Source organism: Cebidichthys violaceus, unplaced genomic scaffold (genome assembly GCF_023349555.1).
Source record: "Cebidichthys violaceus isolate CVI_PGR_0920_01 unplaced genomic scaffold, fCebVio1.0.p SCAF_11, whole genome shotgun sequence".
NCBI lineage: Eukaryota > Metazoa > Chordata > Actinopteri > Perciformes > Stichaeidae > Cebidichthys > Cebidichthys violaceus.
This window is the reverse complement of record NW_027176274.1, coordinates 16,990,564-17,018,560: the sequence shown is the minus strand read 5'-3', so window position 1 is coordinate 17,018,560 and position 27,997 is coordinate 16,990,564. Positions and strand designations below refer to the sequence as shown.

The window sequence follows — 27,997 nt, the reverse complement described above, 5'->3', positions numbered from 1 at the left end:
AGAGATCTTTTCAGAGTTTATTTTCCTTCCGTGATGAAGAGAATGCACAGACAGGCAAACAGCAAGAATGTCACACTTTGCATTTTATATCCAGATTACTAAACAAACATACAGACAAGAAAGCAAAAATGAGAAGAATCATCAACCTTCATTTCGAAGAAACATTGGGGGCGTAGTGTCACTAGCTAATCGATCACTTGACAGCACAGTTTAAATTTTAATTACACAAGAAATACAGAAACTCAAAGAAAATCAGAAAAAAACATATCTCTTAAATAAAATACAAAAAAACAATACAAATTAATATTGTATGAAAATACCGGATAAATATCAAATAGTCACGTTTCAAATGATTAACTTTACTTGGAGTCGGAACAGAGTGAAAGCACATTCAGATCCCGTCAAACATAGGATATAAAATGCCTGTTAAAAGATTTAAAGTGATGCAGATAAGTTATGTACACTCACAACTGCATCACCCAAAAAAAAAGAAGAAAAAAAAGGCTCAGAACACCAGTCACACTACGCCCCAAAGTATTCCTCGTGATCTTCACGCGGTTCATTTAAAAAGTAACAAAAGGCTGCTAATAGTTTAACTTTGCAGTACAAAGAATGAAATCAAATAGTCAACACAACGTCCGTACCGTTTTTCACTCATGCTTCATGCATGACTCAGACGGGTCAATAACGCCACTTCGATGAGACCGACGATGATTTACAGCCAGTTGAGACGTAAGATGATGGATGTCACACAGTGACAGGTTAAATGAAGCCACACACATCATCTGTGTGCTCTAGCAGCTGAAGCTAGGGTAGCTAGCTTAAGGACAGCCAATGGAATGTAGGGGGAGGGGGGGGTCAAGCGCCAGCCACTGAAAGTCCACACTCTGGGGCCAGTTTTGGCACGGTCAGCAGAATGTTGATAATGTACGCCCTCTTATCTCAGCATATTACAAATGACAATAATCTATGTCCTATGGTTTAATAACTCAGGTTCAACATCCATTACAAGTGCAGGGAATGCTGCTGCACAGTCTGTTGTCAGATTGTTAGGAAGTTCACTCATTGACACGAGTACTTTCAATTCTATTTTTTAGCAGCAACCAAAACATCGATTTTTTTGCCGCTTGACTACTGAAGCTATAAAGACCTTGAGTATTTACAGTTCATCATAAAAAAAGAAAATTTGTGTGACAACTCAACCTCCTACTGTAATGAAACGTCCACTGCAGGGTGGTCCGATTGGAGTAAGCACCTTTCAGGAACTCAAAGAGGCACCCTAAAGAAATCTAGTAAACTACAATTCAGTGTGAAGCTGCTGATTCTTATAAAGAGAGATACGACTAAAGGCCTAACAGCTACAGATTGTCAAACCCTTTTAAAAAAAAAAAGAATTGGTCAGACATTTGTGACGTCTAGTCTCTTAGCAAAAACATGAAAGTCTTAAATGCTAATTTGTAAAGGCTTTGGCAGCTGTGTTAGCTATGACTAGGAACTACAAAGGTTTAATAATTAGAATTAGACAATAAAATGTAACTCTAAAGTGATAAATGGTGAGAATTGCAGCAAAAAAAAAAGAACAACACTGAGCTTTAGATGATATACCAGGGAAAAGTCAGGGGAACACTTTTCTGTTTTGACAGTTAAAAGCTGTCGATACGTTTTGAACGTGAAGCTAAATGGTTAATTCCGGGTGTAGCTGGCTAAAGGGAGTGCTCCGCCGGTGCTGCTCCAGTGGCCAGGGCTTGGCACAGAGAGACACGAGATGTTTCAGACATCAGGAGTCGATGATGGATGCAGCACAGATGTACCAGGCATGGATGATGGGACACAGCACAGGATGGATACTAGATGAGGCGACAACACGCTAACAACAGGTGATGACGACGACGATGCATAGGCGGAGAGCTGCCGGGCCGTGACACCGCCTTCCCGTCTGCAGCTCTCTTTTTTTTCTTCTTTTTTTTTTAAGATGGAGAGGAGGTGTTCTCTGGTTTTTTGTGTGCAGCCTCGCTCTCCTTTTCCGGAATCGGAGCTGATGGAGGAGAGGTAATGGAGGGGCAGAGTGTAAACATCACTGGCAGAGTCATGAGATATGCATAAGCTTACTGCTGCATGTTTTTGGAATGGAGGCACTGGCCATGAACGAGACCCACACCGCATGCAAGACCGGGCTGCTTGTGTTGTGAACGAAGCATGTTTAAGGCCAAGGAGGACCAATATTGATACATCCAGCTCTCCCCTCCTTCACTCCCCCCTGCTCTCCTCGACTAAAAGCCAAAATTGAAAATGATGCGGTCCTCGAAGATGGCGATGAGCAGCATGATGCCGAACCCGGTCAGCAGGCCCAGGTTCTGCAGGACAAAGTGTCCCAACTGGCAGCGCTTGTGGTCCTCACTGTCCCCGTGAAGCATCTCTGGCAGCTGTGAAAGACACAAAGTGACCAGTTAGGATCAGAGACTGGACTTCCTGGAATTAGCATTGCAGATCAGGAGAGGAGGCAGTGGAAGGTAAGCTGATGTTGTTGGGGGGGCGGGCAATTGTCACTCTGGGGCTGTCGATGGGAGCGTGGCAAAACTCACCATATCCACCAGAGCCACGTAAAGGAACATGCCGGCCGTGATGGCGAAGATCCAGCTGGTGACATTGTGTGTGTACTGGCCCACGGCGGTGCCAATCACCATGCCAACGTAGGCCATGAGGGCAGACAGCAGATTGTAGAAGATGGCCTGCTTCACTGACATCCCTGCTTTCAGCAGCACCGCAAAGTCACCTTTCAGCCAAGGGGGGGGGGGGGGAAGAGAGAGAGAGAGAGAGAGAGAGAGAGTCATTTAAACACCATTAAAGCAACTCCCATGCACCCGTCTCTTATCCTGACACTCGGGTACCCGGCCTCTGTGTCTTGAGTGATTCTGTTCGTTACACGAGTTGTTTATGAAAGGTTAAAAGCAACAAAAAGTGTAAAGTGGTGACAGCCGTGTGTCCGATTCCTGTTTACGCTTCGCAAAGTGACGCTGCACTTTGCAGGCGCACAAAGCCCCTTGGTGAATAGCTCTGTGCTCGTCACGGCGTGTTTGTTTTTAATCTTTTTTTCTTTTTTCCAGTCTATTGTGGCGCTGCCTTTCGGTGACGAGGTGAGCGCGTTAGAAGCAAACTCTCTCCGCGCATCCGCCTCCGCTATCTGTCTACAAGCAGGTGGGAAAACAGACCAGGAGCCTCTCTCTCTCTAAGAAATATGTCCTTAACTCCCTTCTGATGCGCTTATGATTACACATGCACGCCGTAGCCTCTCTACCCTCTTCAATCATTGCCGGGGCCAAATGCGGGTAGAGGCCCAAGTCTCAGCGGAAACGCCCTGGATTTGGAGAGAGAGAGATGAATACTGAGAAGGGGGTGGCCTACATTTCCTGCACCGTGTAACAAGCGGCCTCTTTTCCTGGCTAATTACCTCAATGAATATATTACCACTCTGCTCTCATCCATCAATCAAATCCAGAGAAAAAGGGTGAAGGTGGAGGGGAGAAATTAAAGAGAGACACGCCTAACTTCAATGGACTTTTTTTTCTTTTTTTCGTACTCTGGCGGTTCCTGCCTCCCTGGTTCCAATCCGTCCGACAGTCAGACACGCCTGCCGCCACCTCATCTAGCGCAATTAACACACCCATCACTGCCAATTAGCTTCACTCTGGGTGGTTAAAGAACCCTCATAATCATCATCTTTGCCATCCAGCTGCCTGGCGGGAGGGGGGGCGGCAGCTTTTGTGTTGAGGAGGAGCTGAGAGGTGCACTTGTCAAACTGCTGGGTTTGTCTGACGAGCCGGCCCTACGGGGGTGAAGGCGCGGCGGCAAGCGCCGGTTTGCCGAATCAACATGAAATATGAAAAAAGAACACGGGGGCGATAGAGAGAGAGAGAGAGACTGATCTCGCAAATCTTCACGTGCTGCTTGAGACAGGCGCAGTCAACCATCTGGAAAACTCGAGTGCGACTGAGTCGAAACGGAGACAAAAAAAAAAGCATGTTGGACCAGAATCAAAAGTTCCTCTTATGCGATCCTGAAGCCTCGCCAGATGACAGCCAGTGACTGCAGATTTCTTTTTGGCAGTTAAAGCGCAAAACATCACAGACTTTTAAAGCAGGCGGTTTGCAGCGTTAGTTGAATCTAAATGTGTTTTCCTTACGTAGATGCTTTTAACAGAGGCAGATGTGAACAACACGACAACAGAGAGGAAGCTGATGGTCAACACGAGCGGGAGCAGGCAGACATAACGTTCAAGCTTGCACGTGGCCCCATTGTCTGTCTTTTTCACCCCTGCTCTCTCGCCACCTCTCCCTCTCACAATAAACAAAAAGGCGGAGGAGAGCACCGTGGAGTAAGAAAAGAAACTAAAATGTTCACCGCCGCCGAGTCAAACTGAATCAAATGGGTCCTTGGAGGGAACGGATTCCAATGCAAATGAACGCACCGGCAGCTGTAGCGCCTTTTGAGGCCGACTGTATTGAACAACGCATGCCAGGCGCGGTACATCATCATCCCTGACAGACACGTTGACAGGCCATTTTGCCGCTGTCAGAGAAAAAAAAAGCCATTAATCAGGCGAGGAAAGAAGTACATTTTTCTGGAGTGAGGAGAAGAGTGATGGTTATTGACACTGCCGGTTTTTTAACAAGTTCCGAGGGACCGGAGAGGGCGTGAGACTCCCTGGGATCACAGTTCCAGTCAGAGAAAAAAAGAGCCGTTTGGCAGCAATTTAGACACTTATCATTATGCGAGCGAACTTGCGACGCCTCCACAAAGCGTCTTTGTTCTATGTGTTGGATAAATGAGGTGTGCCTGGTGTGAAATGAGAAAAGGACTTGTTTTGTTTGACACTTTTCTTTTGTTGCACTCCACTTACCAAGTTCGTGAGGTAATTCGTGGCAGAAAACAGCCACTGATGTGCTGATGCCTCCCGTCAGGTTTGCGCTGAATGCTGCGCCTGTGGAGAAATGTGGAGGAGGAGGGGGGGGGGGGGGGGGGGGGGGGGGGGGTAGCTTAATAAATAAACTCAACATGGCAGTTGTGGAAAGGCCACAGAATGGGGCTGAAAGCTTACGGAAGAATTCCAGTAAGTGACCTTAAGTTTTGTCAAACATCTGTTAATGGAGTATCAGGGATTCCTCACTTATTTATTTATAGAATAACCAACTAGAACCTCTTACCTATAGCCAGGCCGTCACTGAAGTTATGCATGCCATCGCCCATGATGACCATCCAGGCGATGCTGGCTATGCCGGCATCCTTCATCTCCTGGTCGGAGTGGCAGTTCCCGCCGTGGGAGTGACCGTGGCCGTGCGAGTGCCCGTGATGTTTCACCTTGCCCCCGTTCTCCTTGGTGGGCGACTGGTCTTGTCGGGCGCTCTCCGGGGCCAGCGGTGTCTTGTTGGTGGGGGAGTCGGGCGTCCGCAGCTCCGAGATCTGCGTGTCGTTGTGGCCGTTGTCGCAGGAGACAGCGGTGTTGTCGGGGTCTGGAGGAGACGAGGTGGGGGGGAGAGGGAGGGGAGACGTTTACGGCTAACAAAGCGCCGTGAAGGAGCTGGCGGAGGCTGTGAGCTGCCGTGAAGGCTTCTTACCTTCGCTGAGCGGCTTCAGGTGCAGCCACTCCGCATCCGAGCGCCGATTTAATTTGTGATCGGACAACTTCCGGCCGATCTTGCCCTCCTCGCTCGCCTTCTTCATGCCCTGTGAGCAGCATGAGACACACAATTCTATATGCTCTGTCCACGGAAATTCAATACATGTCATACATTAAGTGTGTGAAAACAGCAAGGCTCAGCATAGCCTGCTCATCTTACCCTGTGGTCTTTGTAGTGCTTAAACATGCCGATGCAGTGTTCGATGATGAAGAGGAGGTAGATGCCGGCCAGCGCCGTTAGGCCCTTCCACACTCCGTCAAAGTCCGCTATTAGATCAATTTCTTTATCCGTCCCATGCTCGCCGTGGTCGTGCGGCCCTTGAGACTGTGGATGAGGAGAGAAACGGAGAGGGATGGGATTGAGGGGGGATCACAGAATTGTCAGCACATGGATTTCATTTCCGAGGGTCACAGGGATTGGATCCGTGTGATATTTAGTGACATCCTTTAGACGTTCATCCTTATACTGACAAACAAGAATAGGGCTTATATGCCATATTTGGCAAATGTCTGATGGTAAGTTAATAAAAGATGTTAATGTTGTCATGTTAATAAAGTCTGTCCCACACTAGTCATACATAAAAAAAAGTTCATGACATGATGGGTTCATCGGGAATTCAATTAAATGTTTGCACTTTTGTGTGACCCTTGATATTTACATTATGTACAAACACATTGTACATTATGTCACATGTTTTATATCACCAACCCTGATTACTCATTAAAAAGTGCAATAATTCTATCAGCTGAGCTACAAATACAATACAAGAACTCCGTTGAGTTTGAAGACAATGAAATACAAACAGAACTGAATATATAAACCTGCCGTTAGACTTTTGACCCTTGTTTATAGAGCATCTGCAGTTGAATCACTTTAAATGGTTGCCAGAATCGTCGTAAACTCATTCGATTTGTGTGAATAATACACCAAACAACAAGTCAGGTATTCATGACATGGTGGTGCATGAAGCTGTGATGAGTGATGTGAGGCAGCCCTGACATGTCACCTCTGGACTGCTATTGGCTCATATAGTGCTTGGGTTGATGATTGTAGTCTGTGTTTTACAAGAGTCGGCACTGAAGAATCACACTAAGACTTTTAGTTTTTTTAACCTACTTTTTGCTAAAAAAAAAAAGACCATTTTAAGACAATTTCTCTGGAATTGTATAATGACCAACCCTGATTATAGTCATACATATACACAAATTGATTGATGTTGTCCATCTCTGTGGGTGTGACAAGAGCAGCATCCTGTAAAAGTACTCACGTGGGGCAGCAGATGAAGGAGGGCGTCGCCGCTGAGCGTGCCCACTGCCAGCGCCACCAGGAAGGTGAGCAGGAACTTGAAGCAGGACTGTTTGAGGATGGGCACGAGCACCACGCCCAGCAGAGACAGCAGGCTGATGATGGTGATGGACACAAACCCCCACAGCCACACCCACCCTGGACAAGGAGACAGACAAAAGAGAAGTCACTCTACAGGAACAACCACAGCTCTACCTGCTCGCTGAAGGTATTGTTTCCCATCCACTTCACATGTGAAGGAAGCTATCCTTCAGAGGTTTTTCCAACCCACGCGTCCTTGTGATGACACACGATACCTAAAAGCAAGAAATGTGAAGTGACATTTCGGCAGAGCTCGGCTCGCCTCATTTTTCATTCGAGGCCGCAGACGTGAAGCCGAGGAGGAATAAGTCAGAAAAGGTACACTATCATTTAAACTGTCAGCCGAGGACACGTATCAAAACAGCGTGCCAGAGACGGAGTGAGGCAAAACTTTGCGATTCTTTCGTCACAGAGGACGGAATGTTTAATGTCGTATGAAATTCAATGTCACGTCAAAGCTGGCGGCGTGTTTGCTAAAGCGGCGCCTCACGGCTGACGTTCATTTATAGGACCGGAGCACAGTGTGCGTGTAATGCACATCTTACAGACAATTGACTTCTGTGAGGCGTTTCAGGGGAAAGTCACAACAAAGTGTACATTTAGAAGTGAAAGGTAAAGCAAATATATGATCCTCACAGATTTAGCTGGTTATTAATGATTAAAACAAATCGCTGGGTTTGTCAGGATCAAAAGGGTTTGACCATTAGTACAATACATTTTGTCAACATATTACGCTTGGGGTGTCCCTGACTGAGAATTTACATGGTCAAATCTGATTGGACAAGTCTTGTAGCGTCAACTGATCGTTGAATTATGTTTTTTTTTTCCTTTTGTTGAAGTTTTGTATATCTACAAAAAAATTAAAACTAATTCAAAACTAAATTATTGGCAGATATACTATTACTATCATTCTGCTGTTGCTACAGTACAAATAATGGACAGCCCGTTTGTGTGCGTGCGTGCGTGTGCGTGCGTGTGTGCGTGCGTGCGTGTGTGATGCAATGCGGTCCGCAGTAGGCCTACTGACAGAGTGGGCCTACTTGCTTTACGTGGTTGAATTGAAATGGTAGAATTTTTGGTTCTAATTCCGTTTGCCCCTCGTTGTAGCATTGTAGGTAAAAGGTAAGGAAGTGAAGGGAAACTACCGGGAAGTGAAGGGAAACGTGCCTCCCCTGCTGATTTTAGAGAATGGTTCATCAATTCAAAAAATAACTAGCACTCCGATCATGCTATGTTCTTACGTGAGTGCTCTGATTAATATGTTTATTCTTTCATTTTGAAACAGCAGCCTTATGTTGTTATTTATATACAATGAATGATCCTTTGTTTTATAACCACATTTTCCCGTCAGTGACTATTCAACTGTAATATTTGCTGGCGAATCAGGCTCCTTGGATGGAATTGTCGAATAGTTGACTATTCAGGCCCCCCCCCCCCCCTTTAAACTATTTAGCCCTGATATAGCTTAATTCATCTAAACAAAAGAACCAAAGCTGCCATCTAGCCAGAGGGGGAAGATGACTCATAACAGCAGAATCACACTGGCAGACACACTTCCTCTCCTCATCTAATCGGCCCCAGGTGGTGTCGCTTGTGAAGAGATGATCTGAAACATGTCTTACGCCTGACAGAGTGCTCTTTAGAGAGACTGAATCAAGCTGTTACTGTCCCATTACCCAGCTGTAGGATTAAAAAACATTGCAAAAAAAAAAAAAAAAAAAAAAAAGTCCCCCCCCCCCCCCCCCCCCGGCAGCCGTCTCCTCACTCCTAACAGGAGGCTGGAGTTCCTCCAGGGGAAATATTTTAACTGAAGAGGAAGGCCCCGATGCTGAAGTGATGATTACAGCCACTTTGTCATTAGCTTTTGGGAAGCTTGCTACTCAAACCCTGACCCTCATCGCAGGTTTACACGTGTCCTCTGAAGCCATGACAGAAAAAAATTGTGGCATTTGGTGTCTTGATGATGGAGTTCATCGCTATTATTGTATTTTTGATTTGGGGGGATACTGTCCCTTTAAGGGCCAATACAGACCCCTTGACTATGCAGTGTGTAAGCCACAACTGAGCACCATACTCATTCAGGACTCTTTGAGCTCTTTTAATTTAACCATAAGATATATTTTAAATTTGTTATATTACCAACAGCTTTCTGAAACTCTCTTTATTTTTGTACTTGGGGAACTCATTAACCTGACTCGCCAGATGGTTTGCTACACAGAACCATCTGAGAAACCATCATTAGAAACTGTTTGGAAAAGGGCAGGCACTTAAAAAAAAATACTTGGCAGGTGATTTGATGAACAATCTGTCAATCAAACTCTTGCCAAAGCCAGTTGGGAGAGGAGCAAAAACGTCTTTTCCATTGGAAAAACACCTTCAGTGTTGTTTGGTCTTCTTCCAATGAAGAAATACTCTCCAGTTCTGATATAACTGATGCTATTGCAGCATCCATGCTAACCTCTTCAGGAGCCGCCACTGTTGTTTTGAACAGTCGCCTCTCTGTGTCAGCGACCTGTCAATCACAAGGTAGCCTCGCCCTAAAGCATACCCTGCTTTATGGTCTATGTTACTCTAAATGGGACCATAATTAGCTAAATGAACATCATGCTGTATTGAAGAAGACTTGAGACGATAAGGAGTCGCCCCCTGCTGGTCGTTAAAAAGAATGCAAGTTTAAGACACTTTCGCATTGGCTTCACTTTTTACACCCGCAGGTTGCTGCCTGGGCAGAACCAGTGAGGACCTCTGCACCAGCATGTAAATGTAACACAGTATTATTGATACGAACAAGAACTTAAAATACAGAAGACAGAGAAAATATCAAGAAAATAGATATTAATTCTAGGTTTGTATTTTTGTATATTATATTTGCAGTGTTGTCTGACATTTATCTAAGTTGGGTGATATTTCTTTGTATTTTTTAAAGCAAAAACATTTCTGGGCTTTACTTTCTCCTTTTCAAATCAGAATGTAGATTTGTACATGCTGTTTTGAGCATTTATTTTGGGCACTACTGCTATATTACTGTTTTTCATTCAGGATGTTTTCTGTTTTCTCTGAGTACAAGGCAGTCACGTTATTTATATTTAATAAAGACAAGCCTCTGACAGGCATTACTGAGTAAAATGTGGATCCAGAGTCTGTGTCCCCGCTACTATTCACCGTGTTAAAATGACCCATCGTCTATAGACTCTATAGTCAGAGAGACAGTTAATGTAACGGTTACATATTTTAGACCACATATTGATAACAATAATGTGCCATCTGCTGCAGCTACAGCATGAAGCACCAGTTTATCCGCGGTACATTTATTTGGTGGAGAGAACCTCATCATTAGGAAGGACGACCTGTACAGGCTGAATTCATTTCCTCATCACAGACGAGAACGTCTTTAATGACCCTCACTTCCTCCTTCTTTTGTCACCACCGTTTTCAATGTGCTTTACAAAAGTAAAAGGCGCTGTGGTTGACCGCTTTCTTATTTGTCGAATCGAGCGGAACAACGCGGGACCCTGAGAGGCAACTGTACATCAGCTGGACCCCCGCAGGTCCTTCGCGCTCACACAGCTCATCTACTTCTCTCTCTCATTACCCCTCACGCAGTCCTGGTTTGGTGTGTGGAGGTAGGCGAGTGGGGTTGCGGAGGAGCGACGGACGTCGTGATGAGGGAATCGAAGAGAGGAGAAGGAGACCCACTGGTCTGTGTCTTCTCTCCAATTACGCATCTCCTGTGAGCCGTGGCTCAGACAAATGGCCCAGGGTGTCGCTAAGGCACTCCTAATTGGCACAGCGCAAAAGAAGAAAAAAAAGAGAGGGGAGTAGGGACCGGAGACAACCCCGGCTGCAAATTTCCCGGGCTCCCCCCTGGATGTCGGCGGGAGGTAAATGAGAGGTAGCTTCGCGGCGTTTGGCGATGCCTACGGTTGACTCACGGTGCACAATCGCTGACAATCTAGCGGCTCTAGTTTCCCGCTAATGAGGAGCCGTTCCTGCCCTTTTGACTCGCTCGTGCTGCGTTGCTCGTCGTCATTACCATTTTTATGACTGTTTTCAATGGTGGTACACTGCTGCCTGAGGCTCATGTGATACAGGTGTCTCCGGAGGGGAGTGTGTGTGTTTAATCATTAAAGATTTAAGAGGGCGTACGGTTTGGGATTTCCTCCAATCTCATGGTTGAACTTCAGTACCTGCTGCTTTGACAGTTTAATTCAGTCCTAAAGTGTTCACAAAAGCTGTTGCAGCCACACACACACACACACACACACACACACACACACACACACACACACACACACATATATATACACATGCATATATATACACACACACACACACACACACACACACACACATATATATATATATATATATATATATATATATATACACATATATATATATATATATATATATATATATATATACACATATATATATATATATATATATATATATATATATATACACACATATATATATATATATATATATATATATATATATATATATATATATACATATATACACACATACATACATACATACATATATATATATATATATACACAAAAACATATTTTTATTTGTTGGTCATAAAAATGTCCCTTTCTACCTCTCATTAAAAATAAATCAGATTGTGCAGAACATCTTATGCGCCCAAACTTGCCATGTTGTTCACAGCAGACACACTTCTTACCTACTTTGCATAACGTAAAGGAAAACCAATCCAATTACACTGCAGGCAGAATACAGAACAGTATAGTGTAAGTGCGGCATGGTCAGATTGATTGTCTCAATCCGCAGTGCATTTTCATTACAGGTGGCCACATGTTATCTGCTCCTAGAGATTTACATGTCGGACGCACACTAACAAAAAGTGGCCTTTTCTATTGTTTGCGGTTTTTGTGTGGCCCTGGTTTGATTTACAGCCCGCTTTTATCGCTCTATGACCTTTATTTCACAACCTGTAACTCATTAACTTTAAAAAACACTTTTACATTTTACATTCTCATAAACTGCCAAACACTGCGAGGTCCCGGAGCAGGTTTTTTTACACTGACCTTCATTCTTTATAGCCTGTCTCTCATTCTCTTTCCGAGGTTTCTTTTTTAAACATCATTAATTCAGGGATTTGGAACACAAACTGAAAGAAAAGATCGCTGCGAGAAAAAAACTAAAAAGTCCCTTCTGTAGTTTCATACACATGATAGGGCCACTCGTTCGCTGCAATTATCCAATAAGAAAGGGCACACGTTGTCATAGACAAGTGCTGCAGTTAGGTGAGTGAATGGTCCTGATTTAGAGTGTCGATCCCATAATGTGGGCTGCTCTATTAAGAGCCTGAGGTTATGGCAAATTGGCCGCCTATTCATTCGAACATTAACTTCCTCCCAGTGAATGTGGCCCAAAACACACGGTGACACGCCTCGCAGACTTTTCCACAGCTTTGGAAATACGCTCACTGTCGATCAACTCCCGCTGAGGGCCATTAGCTGTGCGTTACACTCACTGGGACTTGTGATTGGCCGAAAGAATCAATCAATTCATAATTATGCTAAATACTTCCTGCATCCGCAATCACATCTACCGTATTTTCCGCACTATAAGGCGCACCGGATTATAAGGCGCACCTTCAATGAATGGCCTATTTTAGAACTGTTTTTATATATAGGGCGCACCGGATTATAAGGAGCATAGAATAGAGTAGGAGTAAGCACAGTACCGGTGTTTACCGCTATTACTTCGGCGACGCCCCTGACTACGGTAGCCGTAATGCTGCAAGCGGTGCGGCTTTGTAGTTTACCAGTCGTACTGAAACATTTTGACAGAGCGCCGTGTACAACCAGTATGGATCAACCAATTAACCAATTGATCTATATATAAGGCGCTCCGGATTACAAGGCGCACTGTCGTTTTTTGAGAAAATTAAAGGCTTTTAAGTGCGCCTTATAGTGCGGAAAATACGGTAAATATATCTTTTCTCCACTCGTTATATGGTTGATAGAGTAACAATCGCTACATCACGGTCCTGGCTGTTAGAACCAAGACAGATGCTGCTGTCCCCCCCCCATGCCATTCACATTTTCTTCTGGACAAAATAGAAATGTAGGTGTTCCACATATCGGGTACCAGCTTGAGTGCCAGCCAAAGCAAAGAGTGGGTGAGTATAAGAGTGATCCTCCGTTCTCCCTCTGCATCTATGAACGTGCTAATGAGTAAATCATTTAGTCACAGACTGCTCCTGTAGAGTGGTTACATTTAGCCGTTTCGCTATAGCGTGCGTGTACAAAATGTGAACAAGAAGCACGATTTCCTGACAGTTTCGAGAAACCTTTCCGAGTATAAACAAACGACGATTGTACCGAGATGAGTCCGTGGTACTGTGTGGTTTCATACTCGGCGCAGCGTTATTAAGGTCAAAGAGCGCAGTTAACAACAAACGGGAGAAAACAACATCTTTTATTATAAGACCGTGTCAGTGTTTTGTGTGTCTGTACAGCTCGAGAGCTCATCCGGCAGTGAGCTGTCTTCATCTGTAAGTAAAAGTCAAATAAGCATTGGTGTTGTAGAAATACGAGAAGCTCGAGATTTGCAGCGAGTCTGAGAGCTCTCAAATTACTTAAATAAGCTCGCCCTGACTTTCAATATACTGTCTGTTTGTACTTTAAACTAATATCTGTGTGCATGTTACGCTCTGGTGAGTGTTCACTGCTGCTCTGGATGGCAGAAAATGGAGAGATGTGCTCCTGAAAATGAGAAGAAGAAAAATAAGAGCGGGGATACTCATGGGATTAGGGTTACAATACCCAGTTCACTTCAGTTATTATCACTATAAAACACGGCTTGATTATTTCAATGAACGCTCTATTATGCAGGTCTGCCACTCCTCCCCAAGAGAGTAGCTCCAGGTTATAGATCCTGATAGCGTCCCATTATAAAGCCAATGATTTATAGTGACGTCCCCGTGGTTTCCTGCTTATGAAGATCTGGCCGATTGCACCGGATGAGACAGTAACTTACAGTTGACATTTTTACCGCTTCCATAGACCAAATTCTTGCCATTATACAAGTTGCTCTATAGGGGTGTGAGGAAATATTGATACGCTTGAGTATCGTGATGAAGGGTTTTGTGATACTGTGGGGATATCGTTTTTTAATTAATTGTTAACATGCAAAAACAAAGATGCTTCAGATTGCAAAAACAAGCCGTGCTATGATATGGGATGTTACCGGGACTGCAATGTTTTGACTGCACTTTACTATTTGATGGATATGTTGGTGTGCTCTTCGTACTATGACTAAAAAAATCGCAACACCTTACTTTGTTTACAGGATCGCAATATATCGTACCCCTTGTATCATGATACACAACCCTTACTTTAATAGAATATCATTCTGTTCAGTGTTTCAATAATATCTCACCTTCTCAGGGTTCTATTTCATTCTTCCTGCTTTTTTAATTTTTATTTTTTTAATTTTTTTTTTTATATAAAGGTAACTGTCTGAGGTACTCACAATCATGATGATATCACTGTGTTATTGGGTTCTGACAAGGAAACAATGGTGGGTGGATTGTGCTCCAAATGTGATTACGTACTGATGGGTTTAAAGGAACTGTCACTTGATCCATTGTGCAAACAAAGTTCATTGTGACTCTGTTTGGCCACAATATTGGTGAAGAGATCACACCATTATCCAAGACTGAACACTGGCAATATCTAATCATTAGCTTTGTGTTGCTTTGCTGTGTCGAGAGCTATTGATCTTTAAAAGCCATGTGATGTGTAAAAAAAGCTGAAAGGATAATGTTCAGCAGTACTTTCCAATCTAAACTTATGGCAGCCCAGATTTCTTTTTTTCTTTACTACAGTCAAAAAAGCGTGAAAAAATCTGGGCACAAACATCACAGGAAAAATGTTTTGCTGAACAAGAGTGGACTGCTGCTGGCGTACAATTTATTATATGCAGAACAATGGTTAGGTCAAGAGCTGCAACCGCAAACCACAAACATGAATAATGAGGTAAAAACCTTCACATTGTCCTTCATATTCTCCCTGAAAAACATGTCTTGTCTGTAAAACAGAGGAATGAGAATATAACCTGACAGAGAAAGAGTGCAGTCTGCTGGTCGTAGCCTTATTTGGGGTCGGAGTAAAACCCTGAGTGAGGTCTCAAGTGCTTCAGACAGGGCTCTTAGAAGTCTTTTCAGTCAAAGTGGACTGGATCGATACGAAACTTGGCTCTTACCGGAACTGACGGGCTCCAAAGCTTCCTGCTGCACATCCATCTGGTGGTAATGGCGGATGCAGACACGGCTATCTATTTGGTAGAGCAGGGCAGGACACAGGTAGGTGAACTGGGTGGGGGAGATTTGCGAGTCGGGATTCAGGCCGTAGTAGGCGAGGAGCTCAGTCAGGTTCAAACACTGGAAGGAGAAGGACACAGTACAGTATTAACAGTAGAAACCACTGGCCATGTAACAAATTAAATATTGATGTTGGAAAAACAACAACCTCCACGCAAAAATGTATCCTTTGCATATCAAATACTCACCGCTGTGGCTGTAAAAGCAACGTGACCTAATGACTGTTTAAAACATTCTGAACTATGGACAGTGAGGCAAAAACGTTTCTGTGATTTCTATTAAACCCAACACATACAAAATAACTTTAAAAAGCAGAGGCGGTAGCAAGAAAGACAACACTTCTATTCCACAATTCTGTGTGAGGAATCTGGTCAAAATAAATGGCAGCAAGTAAGCATGACAAAAAAATATCTGTATATATTAATAATCTTAATATAACCATTTCTATGAAAGAAACACAGGTTGAAGTGGAGCTTCTCTCTAGCCAGTCCTACCTCCTCATGCTGATGAGACAATCCTTGCAAGTGGCCAGACAAGACGGGGACTGGCGAAGTGGGGGGGGTGGCAGGCCCTCCCAGTGCTTCTCTCTTATCTTTATGGCTATGGCTGTGACTGTGATCGTGACTGTGTTCGGACTGATGGTCACGGTCGTCAGACTGGGCTGCGAGAGGAGAAGCGGTTCTGTTTCGCCCTCGCTGTCCTCTGACCCTGGCCGTTTTCTTCGGCTTCTTGGTCCGACTTTCTGTGGTGGCGGGAGAGGACTGTGGCACTTGGGACGGCTCCAACTGGGGAGAGGGAGGAACGTCTGTTACTGTCTGCACTTCGGGGACGTGATTGTGGTCATGGTGATCGCTGTGGTCGTGGCCGTGACCGCTGTGATCGTGGTTGCTGTGATCGTGTTTGCTGTGGTCGTGAGCGCTGTGGTCGTGAGCGCTGTGGTCATGGTCCTTGTGGTCATGAGCACTGTGATCGTGGCCGCCGTGGTCGTGAGCGCTGTGGTCGTGAGCGCTGTGGTCATGGTCCTTGTGGTCATGAGCACTGTGATCGTGGCCGCCGTGGTCGTGAGCGCTGTGGTCGTGAGCGCTGTGGTCATGGTCCTTGTGGTCATGAGCACTGTGATCGTGGCCGCCGTGGTCGTGAGCGCTGTGGTCATGGTTGCTGTGAGGTTGAGAAGACAGGTCCTTTTGGTTGGAGTGCACCTGTACCTGGTCGTGTTTGTGCTCTTTGTCATGTGCATGATCCTGGTCATGATCGCGTGTGTCCTGCACATGTCCATCAGAATGTTTATGGTCACTGTCCTCTGCCTTGGCGGGATCATGATTGTGTTCTGCGTCATGTTTATGCTCCTGCCCTGTCGGTGCACCAGCAGCTGGACTGGCCGCCGTGGTGTGCTGGGAGTAGATTGTGGGAGCTTGTTCTGTGTGTGGATGGTGGGAGCCGGGCTTGTGGTGTGGATGGCCGTGCTTGTGACCGTGACCCTGGCTGTGCTCTTCCTTGGCGGACGAGTGCGAGTGAAGCCCTTGCTGCATGTCCACCAGGTCAAGGTGAGCCACGTGGTCGTGGCCCAGCTCCTCGTGATCCACATCCACCACTTTCACTTCGCCCAGACCCAAGCTGAACAGCATACTCTGAAATCCCTGGAAATCCAGCCGGTCTTTCTGGCCGTAGCGCCTGAACAGCTGCTGGATGTAGAAGCGCTGCTCCTCCTCTAGAGTCTGCTCTTGAGAACCTTTGGAGTCTGGGGACGACGTGGCTCCTCTCACGTACGGGGCCTCTGAAATCTGCAGGTCGCTGTGGGTGTGGTCGGCATGGGGATGTCCGCCGTGCTGGTGGCTGTGCCCGTCCCCATGGCAGTGGTTGCACTGATGGAAGAGGAGGGTGAGCACGCACAGGAAACAAAACTTGGTGTGCACGTGGACTCGCATGGTCCCCTTACTTCTGGTCCCCTGCCAAAACAGGAAAGTAACAGAAGTGGAATTTGGATCACATTTCTTTTGCCAGTCAGATAAAAACAGCTTAAGAACAGCTTTTTTTAGCTCTTTAGCATATGTTTGTATGTCTTTAGAGTCACAGTCACATTCTGAGCAGCTGCATCTTGCTCCATACGTCCTCGCTTAGTTTTAAGGACCATGGTGACCGTGTCACTTTAAAACGATTGGACTGATTAATGATGGCAACTGTAACTTGGTATCCTGTTTGTCATGTTTATCAGCTGAGTAAGACAAGTAAAATGTCTGACCTGCCTAAAATATCAGCACATTGAAAGTTGGACTGAAATGTTACAATATTCATATTTTCCTGGCATTGATATCGACCCAAACTGTATTAGAAGAAGAAGAAAAAAAGAAGGCACAGCTGCTGAATGTTACAGTATATTCTTACATGTTCACGATAAAAAAATTGTGAAAGTAAACTTAAAATGATCATGCATAGAAGATTTTATGTGGACTTGTTTGTTTTTTTGTTTAGAATAATCATGATGATGCCAGTAAATCAAATCAATATCGGCCCTAAAGAAGCCCCAGAAGAGCTTCCCTAGAGCAGTGCAACAGGGTCTGCGTAATCATAAATTACACACACAAAAAGATGTAAGATAATAAGCCTGCACACCACACATAAATACTGCAGACCTTTAGCTTAGCATAAGACATTCAATAACTGAATCAGGGAGCCTTCTGGAGCAGACCGTCTACTGTGAATTGTGTAACAAATAGCTTGTGCCCCCCCCCGACTCTAGAAAAGGCCTGAGGCAGCAATATCATCCCAGTCAAATGATCCTCATAAGGTCTCTTGTGAAGCCCGTGGGTGGTTGATGCATGAGGGGTGAGGGTGGAGGAGGAGCACAAAGAGGTCAGAAGCGGAACACTGCCGGATAAGATGGTAAAATGGCGCACAGCATAGACCAAACAAACACACAAACACAGAGGTCCTTTGGCAGCCAGCTTGTTAGTAATGTGTACACTGGATTTACAGCATGCACGTCTTGAGGGAATAGACTTGTGTGTGTTGTGCAGACTACATGTACCGGGCTAAATGTTAAGAAACAAATGACAGATGCCTCTCACAGTTGTCAAGGCTGGCAACGACAGATTGCACACTGTGGGCAACAACAACAACAACAACAACAACAAAAGAGCCCAGTTTATCTATATTGATTTCTTTTTATATACCGACTAGAAGCGAGAAATTCCAAAACAAAATAAACTAAGAAGAAAGGATAGAGACAACAAGTCGCAGTTTAAAAAAACATTACACAAGAGCGTAATTTTAAAAACAGAACCCATTGGTGATACTTACAATCGGCTGTTGTTTTTTTTGGTAAAGTGTAAAAAAAGTAGACAATCCGACAGAAACATTTCAATCCGTAACAATACAGTGTTTGAATTCATCCCACTGAACTAATTTACAGAGAATACCATTCAAAAAGATTCCGCTCGGCTAAAACAAAGCCCTTGTTCATTCTCTCGAGCCTTGATCAAGGTGTAGACGACATCAACATCTTATCAGCTCATGACTATTAGCTCGTTATGGACTCCCTTCTCGCCATATAACAAGATCAAGAACATGTGTAGAAGCAGTCTTTGTTATCAGCATTTTGAAAGTGAGTAGATGCTTAATGTCACTGACATTTCTGCACAAACTACATGATAAAAAAAAACTTCAAAAGGCCGTGAACAAATCAAACATCTCAAAAACCACATCTCATTTCTAAGTTACGTTCAGAAATGGAAAGCGAGGCTACTTACCACTGCGTGCCCTCGAATGGCTGGTGTGTGAAATTAAAGTTTGGCCACAGAGTGAATGAAGCCGCTCTGACTCAAGGTTGCAGACAGCTAAGTGTGACTACGAGCCTACTTCATGGCTGTCCACAAGACAGTGTTTATAAACATGAGGCAGCAGTGACCTATGAACCTTATGGCTGATGGAGGGGGGGGGGGCAAAACCAGGACCTATTCCTAAGAGCACACCCTCTTTAGCGGCAACAGAGCCTGCTGTGTGTTCCTGATTGGAGTCTTTGTTGTGCTTGTTGTTTGGAGGAAACAAGATAATGTCTATTTAGTATGAGAGTTCAGTCGAGTGCTGCACAAACCACAACCTATTGAGAAAGCATGACAAATTAATTTTGCAGTGAAAGTGGAAACTGTTTTTCCTCTCTCTAAATTGATATTGAATACCCTTTTTACTGTAAACATTCACAACTTTATATTCTAATAAATGACAAAATATACCTAGTTGAATTTGGATCACTACTTGTTTGTTTCTGTTAAAGGGATCTTAATGCAAGAAACTGCATATTACCGAAACTGATTCACTGAGCTGTCGGTGATGTAATCACCGGTTGTTTCAGTACAACAAGTCACGTAAATAATCCCATCACTGCACTGCAATAACACGGTAACTCACCGTAATACGTCTCCTCCTGCTTGGCCCCCCAGTGCTGATGCTACTGTATAAGGGGGGTGTTTCCAACTTGTCTTAAAACGTGCACTCTGGAAACACATCAAAGAGGACAGACAGGTGAAAATTGGGAATCACACAAAGGGTCATCTGACGCAGTGCTCATTGTGCCACAAGAGGTGAGTAATGTGACGACCTGACATTTGTAACATTTCTCCTCACAGGGGAATCATGGCAACTGTTATATATGTTTCAGTGCAGTCTACGCTTGATACTTAATGTTGTGGGACCAGCCTAAGGTGCCTTCAAGGGCTTTTCCTGAACAATCAGTTTAAAAGAGAGAGACTCAATGTGCAAAACACAACCAGGACGGGGAATGATTATTAGCAGTTTGTTTAGCAGTATTGTAAGAAAAAGACTTGTATTAAAAAGGCAGGTTTACGGACATTTTTAGATTGTTTGCTTTTGTAGTGTTTCAGCCCTTTCCTGCTGCCACTACTACACCCTACTCGCCCTATCCATCCATCTGCACGATCTCACAGAGGGTTCGCCATATAATCACTTTTTATGTGATGACACCACCCTTACGTTATGGCCAGGTGGCAACCTCCATCTCTGAAAAGGGAAGTCAATGCTGAAGTGCCTTACACTTGCAGTCTTTCTAACGGCCTGCAGGGGCTCCTTTTATAACCGTCTCTTCTGGTTATAAAAGGAGTCAGATTGTATAGAAGTCTATGAGAAAATGACTACCTCTCACTAGATGTATTACCTCATCATGTGAACATGAGTTTATGGTCTCAATCACTAGTTTAAAGTCTTCTTAAATACAGCATGATGTTCATTTAGTAAATTATGGTCCATTTAGAGTAAATAGACAGATTGCTACTACAACGTTGTCCGGTCTGGGAGTTGTATTGTAAAGATAATTCAATTGTTTGTTTAATCACATGAGTGGATTTTTGGGTTGATTTGAGCAACAGTATGGCTCAGAATAAATGGAACTCTGGTAGCCCCATCAGGGAAGCCATAGTAGACATTTCATTTAATTTCATTAGACACATTTTGACAAGTCACGGTAGAAAAAGACACAGCAGAAAATTGCTAACGACTGAACTCCATATAGCTGCTTCAGTTTCAGGGTCCTGGTATCGCACACGCTAACGTTAACAGTAACACCTGTGCTTTTCCCACTATGACAAGTCAAAATGTCTGCTGCTGCAAAAGGCCCATTAGAGACCACAAAGTTTTAAAACTTTATTAAATATGTCAAGGAGACTTGTGAGGTCGGCACACAGGGAATTACAGGACAGACTGAGGAGTAAAAAAACCTGTTAGTATGTGGGCGAACAGGTGCATTCAATAACCAATTAATGTAACAGCGCTAATGACTTCTCATTGGCTGACAGCAGAGAAAAACCATCCCTGTGTGTCCGGCACACTCCAAATGCCCTCACAGTTCACCAGACAACTAGACAGAATTGGTAGAACGGCAGCTGAATAAAATCAATTCTGAGCTTGTGATGTAAAAATAGAAACGGCTGTTCAATACTTAAAGATAAACTTCGATTATGACCTCTTTTGTTCCCTGTAGCAAGCCTATACATTATAAATGTAGTAGAGTAGTAAAATAACTACTCAATTTGTTTTGATTTAAAGTGCCAGTGAAGAAAGACTACACCATAATGGTACATAATGATACATAAAGCAGTGTATACTTTTACACAACAATAAGAAATCATCTTTAACAAAAAATTAGCTGATCTGAATGTCTGCAGTTCAATTTTGCAGGCTACAACTGCCACAGGCATGAACATGTTATGGCAAAACAATATGCCAAATAAGGAAGCTGAACAGCTGCAAAAACCCGACTGCATAAAACTTATTTAGGTAGTTTCTTTTACATAATTTCTCTGTGCCCGCAAAAGTAATTCCCCATGTCTTTTCCAGGTTGTTGATGACAACAGGAGCCCTGTTTTTCTCTCAGTGAAAAAACGGCTTTGGCCCCTAAGCTGTTTCATATGATTATCATGCAACCATACAGATCCCATCGCAGTATAGAGCTGCTGTCTGCAAGGACGGAAAAGGAAAGAGGAATGAACGATACAAATCTCCTCCGGTATTCAAAAAAATGGCATCAAATGGCAAACGCTTTTGTTACAAAACAAGGCAAAGATAAATACACGCGCGAGGGGGGGGGGGGGGGGGGGGGGGATTTCTTACATTATACAATGTGCATTGCACTCTGAGCCTTGCCGTAGACCTGCATTAAAATGAATAAACCAATAATGAACATATCTACAATACTTGGTATTACCTCCAAAAGTGTTTAAAACAAGTGTGGATCTAAAATTAGGGCTGCAACAAACGAATCGATAAAATCGATTATTAAAAGCATTGGCAATGCATTTCATTATCGATTAAAATAATCGTTTGTTGCAGCCCTATCTAAAATACTGTGAAGCCAGGGAACTATGGTGTAGAGTAAGAGTGAGTCACAGGACGAATACAAACATGACGGAGTGGAGGGTTCACAAAGAGGGCGGATGTGAACTGCAACATGGACTCAACCCAAAGCAGACAGTCAGTGGGACTCTTGGAGCGTTTTCACACCTAAAGGTCTGAACCGAGGGTCGTGGTTTTGTCGGCCTGCATTTGCGTACGTTTGATCCGGTTAGTTTTGTTCTCATGTTGCACAGCAGGGCTATTTTTTACCTCTGTACACGCTTCATTGTAATGAGGCACATGCCATTAACATGATGCAGATCCAGTATATCCAGCTGGACATGATGCCAAGGAAGACTCATGTGTAATGTCAAAGATCGAGATACACCTGTCTGCTCTCAGCACTTCCACCGTCTATCTCCATACTTCCTTAAAAAGATATTCCATAAAAGTTAAATATAGCCCTTTTAAAGCCACAGTGAAATAAAAAATGAATTTCTGTCCCTGTGTCAATTGTTCGTTTATCTGTTGTTACATGCCAAATATGTTTAAAAAACACCAATAACTTTCATATTTTAGTATAAACAGCTCTCTTTTCTCTTCTGTTAAGTGGTTTCAAATGTTTGATGACTTAGCGTTTACGAAAAAAATCATCCAATCAACGTTGCAGATTTTGAACCGGCTCTGTGTTACTGCAGTACATGGAGATGAACAGTCCTCCTGTAGCTCCGTAGCGCGCTGCACTCTAAGCGCGCCCATTTTTTCAGCGGCCCAATCAAATGCGAAGGATTTGATTTAAAACAAAGCTCAAATATTAAAGGTGCTCGGACTTCAGTTTCACTGGGACTTTAAAAAAGGAGCTACGCTTCTCCTGCAGCATGACGCTGGCGTGCCTGAACTTCCCATGATTGATCCACTCAAAAAACATGCTTTCAAGACGACCTCTTGATTAAGGGTCGGCTGTTTGGTCTGGGGGAGGTTTCACACCTAAAAGAAATTTTGTTTGGATGAAACCGAATAGTCCGAAAGTCCGGACCAGACAATGTAGGTGTGACAGGGCCCTCTGGAGGACCATTGTATGCTGTTTTCAGCTTCCCCATCAGTGTTTGCTAAGCATTCATTAGACAGTGGTGAGGCTTTTACCAGCGCTGGCAGACAGAACGTGAGACCATTACAACTACAGCTTAACCGTTCACAAGCAAGTATACATGTTTACAGACATGTCGCTTTTGCTGCTGCATGGACAACCACCCATTGCTGCTGCCGCTGCAAAAGAAACAAACAGTGATGAAGGTAGTCATTTTGACACGTCAAACCAGCAATCCTTTGATCAAGAGTGGCTATTCTGTGGAATTTGTCATGTGGTAGGTCTCCTGACTCAAAGTACCAGGCATGTTTACAGCGACGTCAAAAGCCTTTTCAATGGCCAGCCTGATAATAGCCCTCATTATACAGGAGACAGGTGAAGACACATGTTTAAGTGTGAGTTGATCTCTACGCACTTGTCCTCGCTTGAATACGTAGATGGATTGATGACCGTATGAAATTTGGCCGTGGGCCACCATAACACATGCAGGTTCAATGGAAACGGGCCACGACTTCCCTGAACTTCTCTCACTGAGTCAAACAGCCCCTCGCACAACAACAAACACCACATCAGATTCAGGTTTTGCATCTTGAGGCCACTGAGTCCGTTTAGACAATGTCGCCTATGGAAAGATGCTGTGTGTGGAATCAAGGAGCTGCAACGCAGTCACTGTGGTCGAGGCGCAGGTGCGCAGCTGATGCTCTGTGGCCTGGAAGCGCGTTCCCTCATCTGAGACCGAAACGGCTTGACTAGACACGGACGAGTAAACAGAATGATCAGCTGAGGAGTACACACACACACACGCCGCGCAGAGGGTAAAGAAACAATACCGTGGCAAAACAGCGACGCTTACCTTCAGTCACAAGTAAGCCCCTCCAAAAGAAACAGTTTGCGGCGCAACAATACAAAAAGGTTCACGCCAGCGCTGACATAAGTCACAGGTTGAATGTTTTTGAGGCTTTTGAGTCCAGTGACTTACTGACTTAACTAATTTGTAGAGGGAGGAGGGTAGGCACAGGGCGGGAATGTGTGTGTGTGTGTGTGTGTCTGCATGTTTGAGCAGTCAGGGAGCACCTGACCAGCTACTCACTGTGTTCGTGTTCGTGTGTGTGTGTGTGGCTGTAAATGCACTACTGGTGGGCCAGTCTGACCATTTTGCCTAGATGTAAATCAGCAACTTCAAATGTGTAAAAATCTAAAATTTACAGTGGAATGCCCTTGGTAAAAATGATCCTCGCTAAGTTTGCAGAAACATTTCAGATGGTCAACCTATGTCAGCGCTGGTCTGGACTGACTCACGCCTCATCCTGCATGCATTGAACGTTGGTGGGAACAATATATATTTCTACATTAAACCGACGCCTAATGTGGACAGTAATCAAGCTAAGAAAGCGGTTTTGCGACAAAAAAAATAAATGACTGAGGCTGGCTGAGGTTAGATTGGATGTAATGGTTGAAAAATATTAGCTAGCATGACTCAAAAAATGTCCCGTCTGCATAAAAGGGCCGCATCGTAAAAACAGCAGGAGTGTGGGAATGGTGTTACGTGTGCAGCAGATCGTGATCATGGTGAGCACGAAAACAAATTCAGCCGCCAGGCCCGATGTTTACACAGTTCTTATTAGGAACATGCAACTGGAAGCACCGGTGATTTTCACCCAGGGGTATGTACCGGTACTGTAAGGTATCAAGGTAGAGTTACATTTTTTTAACATCCCTTTTACCTATAAGCTCCTGCGAACACTGGCTTGTGACATTCTGAATATAATGCTACAAAAAATAAATAATTTTAACTGTAAAAGTGAGATTCGACTCAGGTGATTGACTGTAATTACAGCAGACAAATGCCAAAGGCCATTATTAATTATATTGCAGGGCACAAAAAGTGGCATATTGTTAAACACATAGAGGCTGTAAACAATATTAATTAAGACATGTACAAAAAAATATCACCCAAACGTTTGGATGATTTAGCATTTGTTTATTTACATTAGCGGTTGGGAGGTCATTCTTGGATTTTTCGGCTTGATTTCAGCATCAGCATGGCTCATAATAAGGCCTATTGTCGCTTTGTCCTCAGTGGAACAGAAACAACAGAAAGTCAACAATCCGAACAACAATTCCAAGCCAGGACATGACCGGTGTAATCCTGTGTTCATTGTGTCTGCTTTCTTTGTATCCCGGTGTAATCCGTCAAATAAGTAACAAAACAATCTGCAAACAGAACCCAAGTCTGGGTTTTCTGTCCACATAAGGTAAGCCTACTTTAGATGTTTAGCCAGCAAAGCCCAGACCAAAACACAATTTCAGAAACAGCGTGCATATTTGGTATGAAAGACAAAGTTGGTTGCATTGTAATTCACGGATCAAAAAAAAAAATTCATGGAGGTCCCATCTGTAAGGGTTCGCTGAGCCTTGATTCTCCTTTTCCAGAACTCAATCATATAAATGTACTTAACTACATTACAAAGGCAACACAACACATATACGTGTAGCACTGTAAGAGTATTAAAATGCGTGATGACACTGTTAGTCTGTGCATAATATCCTTAAAAAAGGTGCAAGATCAGCATTTTGATTGCCTCTCATTGGCTCTCAACATAACACAAACGGTGCTAACGGCGCCACCGGTGCAAACTACAGTGAAGTGCTGACAAGGCAGTGTTTACTTGAGGGGGAAGCCGAGAGTGGGCGCTACGCCTCCGAGACCACGCTGTCGGTGGTGGACGACGACAGCAGTGCAGAGCAGCGGCCGTGAGCTAGCCAGCGGGGCACGCCAACATGCACTGAAAGCATGCACGGCAAGGCTCGGATAACGACACACATAGAGAGAGAGAGGGTGACTTCATACTCTGCTCAGGTAGACATGACTCCACTGTATCTTCACATAGCTTAGTAGTTGTTTGCTGCTGTATTAATGTTCAGAATGTTAAATACAGCTCTTATAAGCTGCAATTTAAAGTTGTATGCTGCAATCATAAAAGCCTTACTGGTGTGTTTGGTATCGCAGCTCAACTCTCCTGGGGGATATCACACACAAAGGTCAGTGTACTAGTCATGTTGACTAGCACTCAGCCTGTGGACACAGTTATATAATGTCTTATGTGGTTGTGGAGGAGCTCTGTCAGGTCTGGGGAAAAAAATATAGCCGTAATTAACTGAGCCCCTGGTCCCACATCATGTGAGGTAAGTAAGAACAGTACTCAAAACATAACTAAGCCGTTATCCTCATCAGTATATATGAGATCTGCATGCATCATCCACATGGAGCGTGTGGAGGCGCAGATTACAAACACGGCACAAATCAAATTAAATTGCAATAGATATTTTACATGTCAACACGGAAGCTTACGTGTTGTATTAGATCAAAGGTTCTCTAATCCTGGGGGCATAGCATTTCTTTGTCTTCTTTTATTAGACTGGGGTTAACGAGACAGAACAGTTAATACCAGGATGTTCCACACTGACTTTAAACTGGCTCCAACAACAAATAAAAAGTCTGCTCTATTTGCTCTACTAAATCCATTTTGGTTAATTGTATTTTTAACTGGTGCACTTGTAATTTTCGCAGTTGTTGTGTTTTGATTACCTCTTCCATAACTGATGGGACAGTGTGCATGCTGGCATTATAAATTAGATCTTAACTAAAGGAAGTGATCCTTTACCTTAAGGCCAGGCCGAAATAAAGCTACATAACTTGTTACATATTTTGAGCAACATTCAAACGTAGCCTTATTCAGTACAAGGAGCTCATACGGTGACGTTTGTATAACCGGTGTGTGATTTAATGAATCATTTGCACAGTGTAAGTCACTGCCTATATACTGTAGACAGAGAAATACATACAACTTGTTGCACGTCTGCATATAATTTCTCCAATTCTGACAGTTCATGAAAATCATCAACATTTACATACGACCAAAAACGGCCACTACACATGCTGTGTGTCCTCCCAATAAGGGGGCGTGAAAATGTACTTTGACGAGAAGCAAAAAAAAAGAAGAAGAAAGAAGCAATGTTAAAAACAACTCAGTCACATACGTTTGTCTTGCTTTAAATCTAGATGTTGAAGAAGCACAGACGCGATACCGCCCATCACTCATCAGTCTAGTGTACGGCGTGGGCTTAAACGCCGCACGTGGTGCGCATAATGCAACGCTGAGCACCCCTCTTTGCCCGTCATTGAAACGTGCCTTTACAACACCGCAGCGTTTAAACTCATCAAAGGCGTTCACCACCCGCACACAGCTAGTCGCCATTGTCCACCGCGAGCCCCGGGAAGCTGCCAAAGGCACGAGTTCAAAGCCCGGCGCGTTTGTTTAGTCAAGAGTCGCCCCTCTCGGACAGGCTAATGCTAACGCTAACCTGGAGAGGAAGGCAACAATTCAGCCAGCTAACGTTAGCTAGCAGATGACTCGCAGGAAATTGGCTCACAGCCTAAGGAGAGCAACGATAACATACACTGCCTGAGATTCCGTATCGCATGCTCACAATAGTGGTTACTAACATCTACACTTCGTGGCGAACGCTGCCCGGGTCCATGTTGTGGGAGTGAATGACAACAAATGGGTTTTTATATAGTTACCTCACTCGAGTGCCGTGTGCATCTCCTCTTCGCTCGGTACCAAAAAAAAAAAGAGAAAA

At 44.0% G+C, this 27,997-nt stretch overlaps 1 protein-coding gene across 5 annotated transcripts; it reads right to left on the bottom strand.

Annotated features, from left to right (window-relative positions):
• Positions 1-3: 3 nt before the first annotated feature.
• On the bottom strand, positions 4-27,997 carry slc39a10 (solute carrier family 39 member 10). 5 transcript variants are annotated; one of them, XM_068705163.1, is made up of 11 exons: positions 27,939-27,961; positions 19,831-19,916; positions 15,921-17,372; positions 15,309-15,486; positions 6,943-7,118; positions 5,835-5,999; positions 5,613-5,721; positions 5,202-5,507; positions 4,898-4,978; positions 2,583-2,773; positions 4-2,423 (listed from the first exon to the last, which is right to left on the bottom strand). In XM_068705163.1, the coding sequence occupies exons 3-11, from the start codon at positions 17,349-17,351 to the stop codon at positions 2,271-2,273; spliced, it is 2,790 nt and encodes a 929-aa protein (XP_068561264.1). In that variant the 5' UTR covers positions 17,352-17,372; positions 19,831-19,916; positions 27,939-27,961; the 3' UTR covers positions 4-2,270. The 5 variants fall into 5 exon arrangements, with proteins under 5 accessions (XP_068561264.1, XP_068561262.1, XP_068561265.1 ...); XM_068705161.1 differs by lacking the exon at positions 19,831-19,916 and having other exon boundaries at positions 27,939-27,997; XM_068705164.1 differs by lacking the exons at positions 19,831-19,916; positions 27,939-27,961 and adding an exon at positions 24,207-24,272.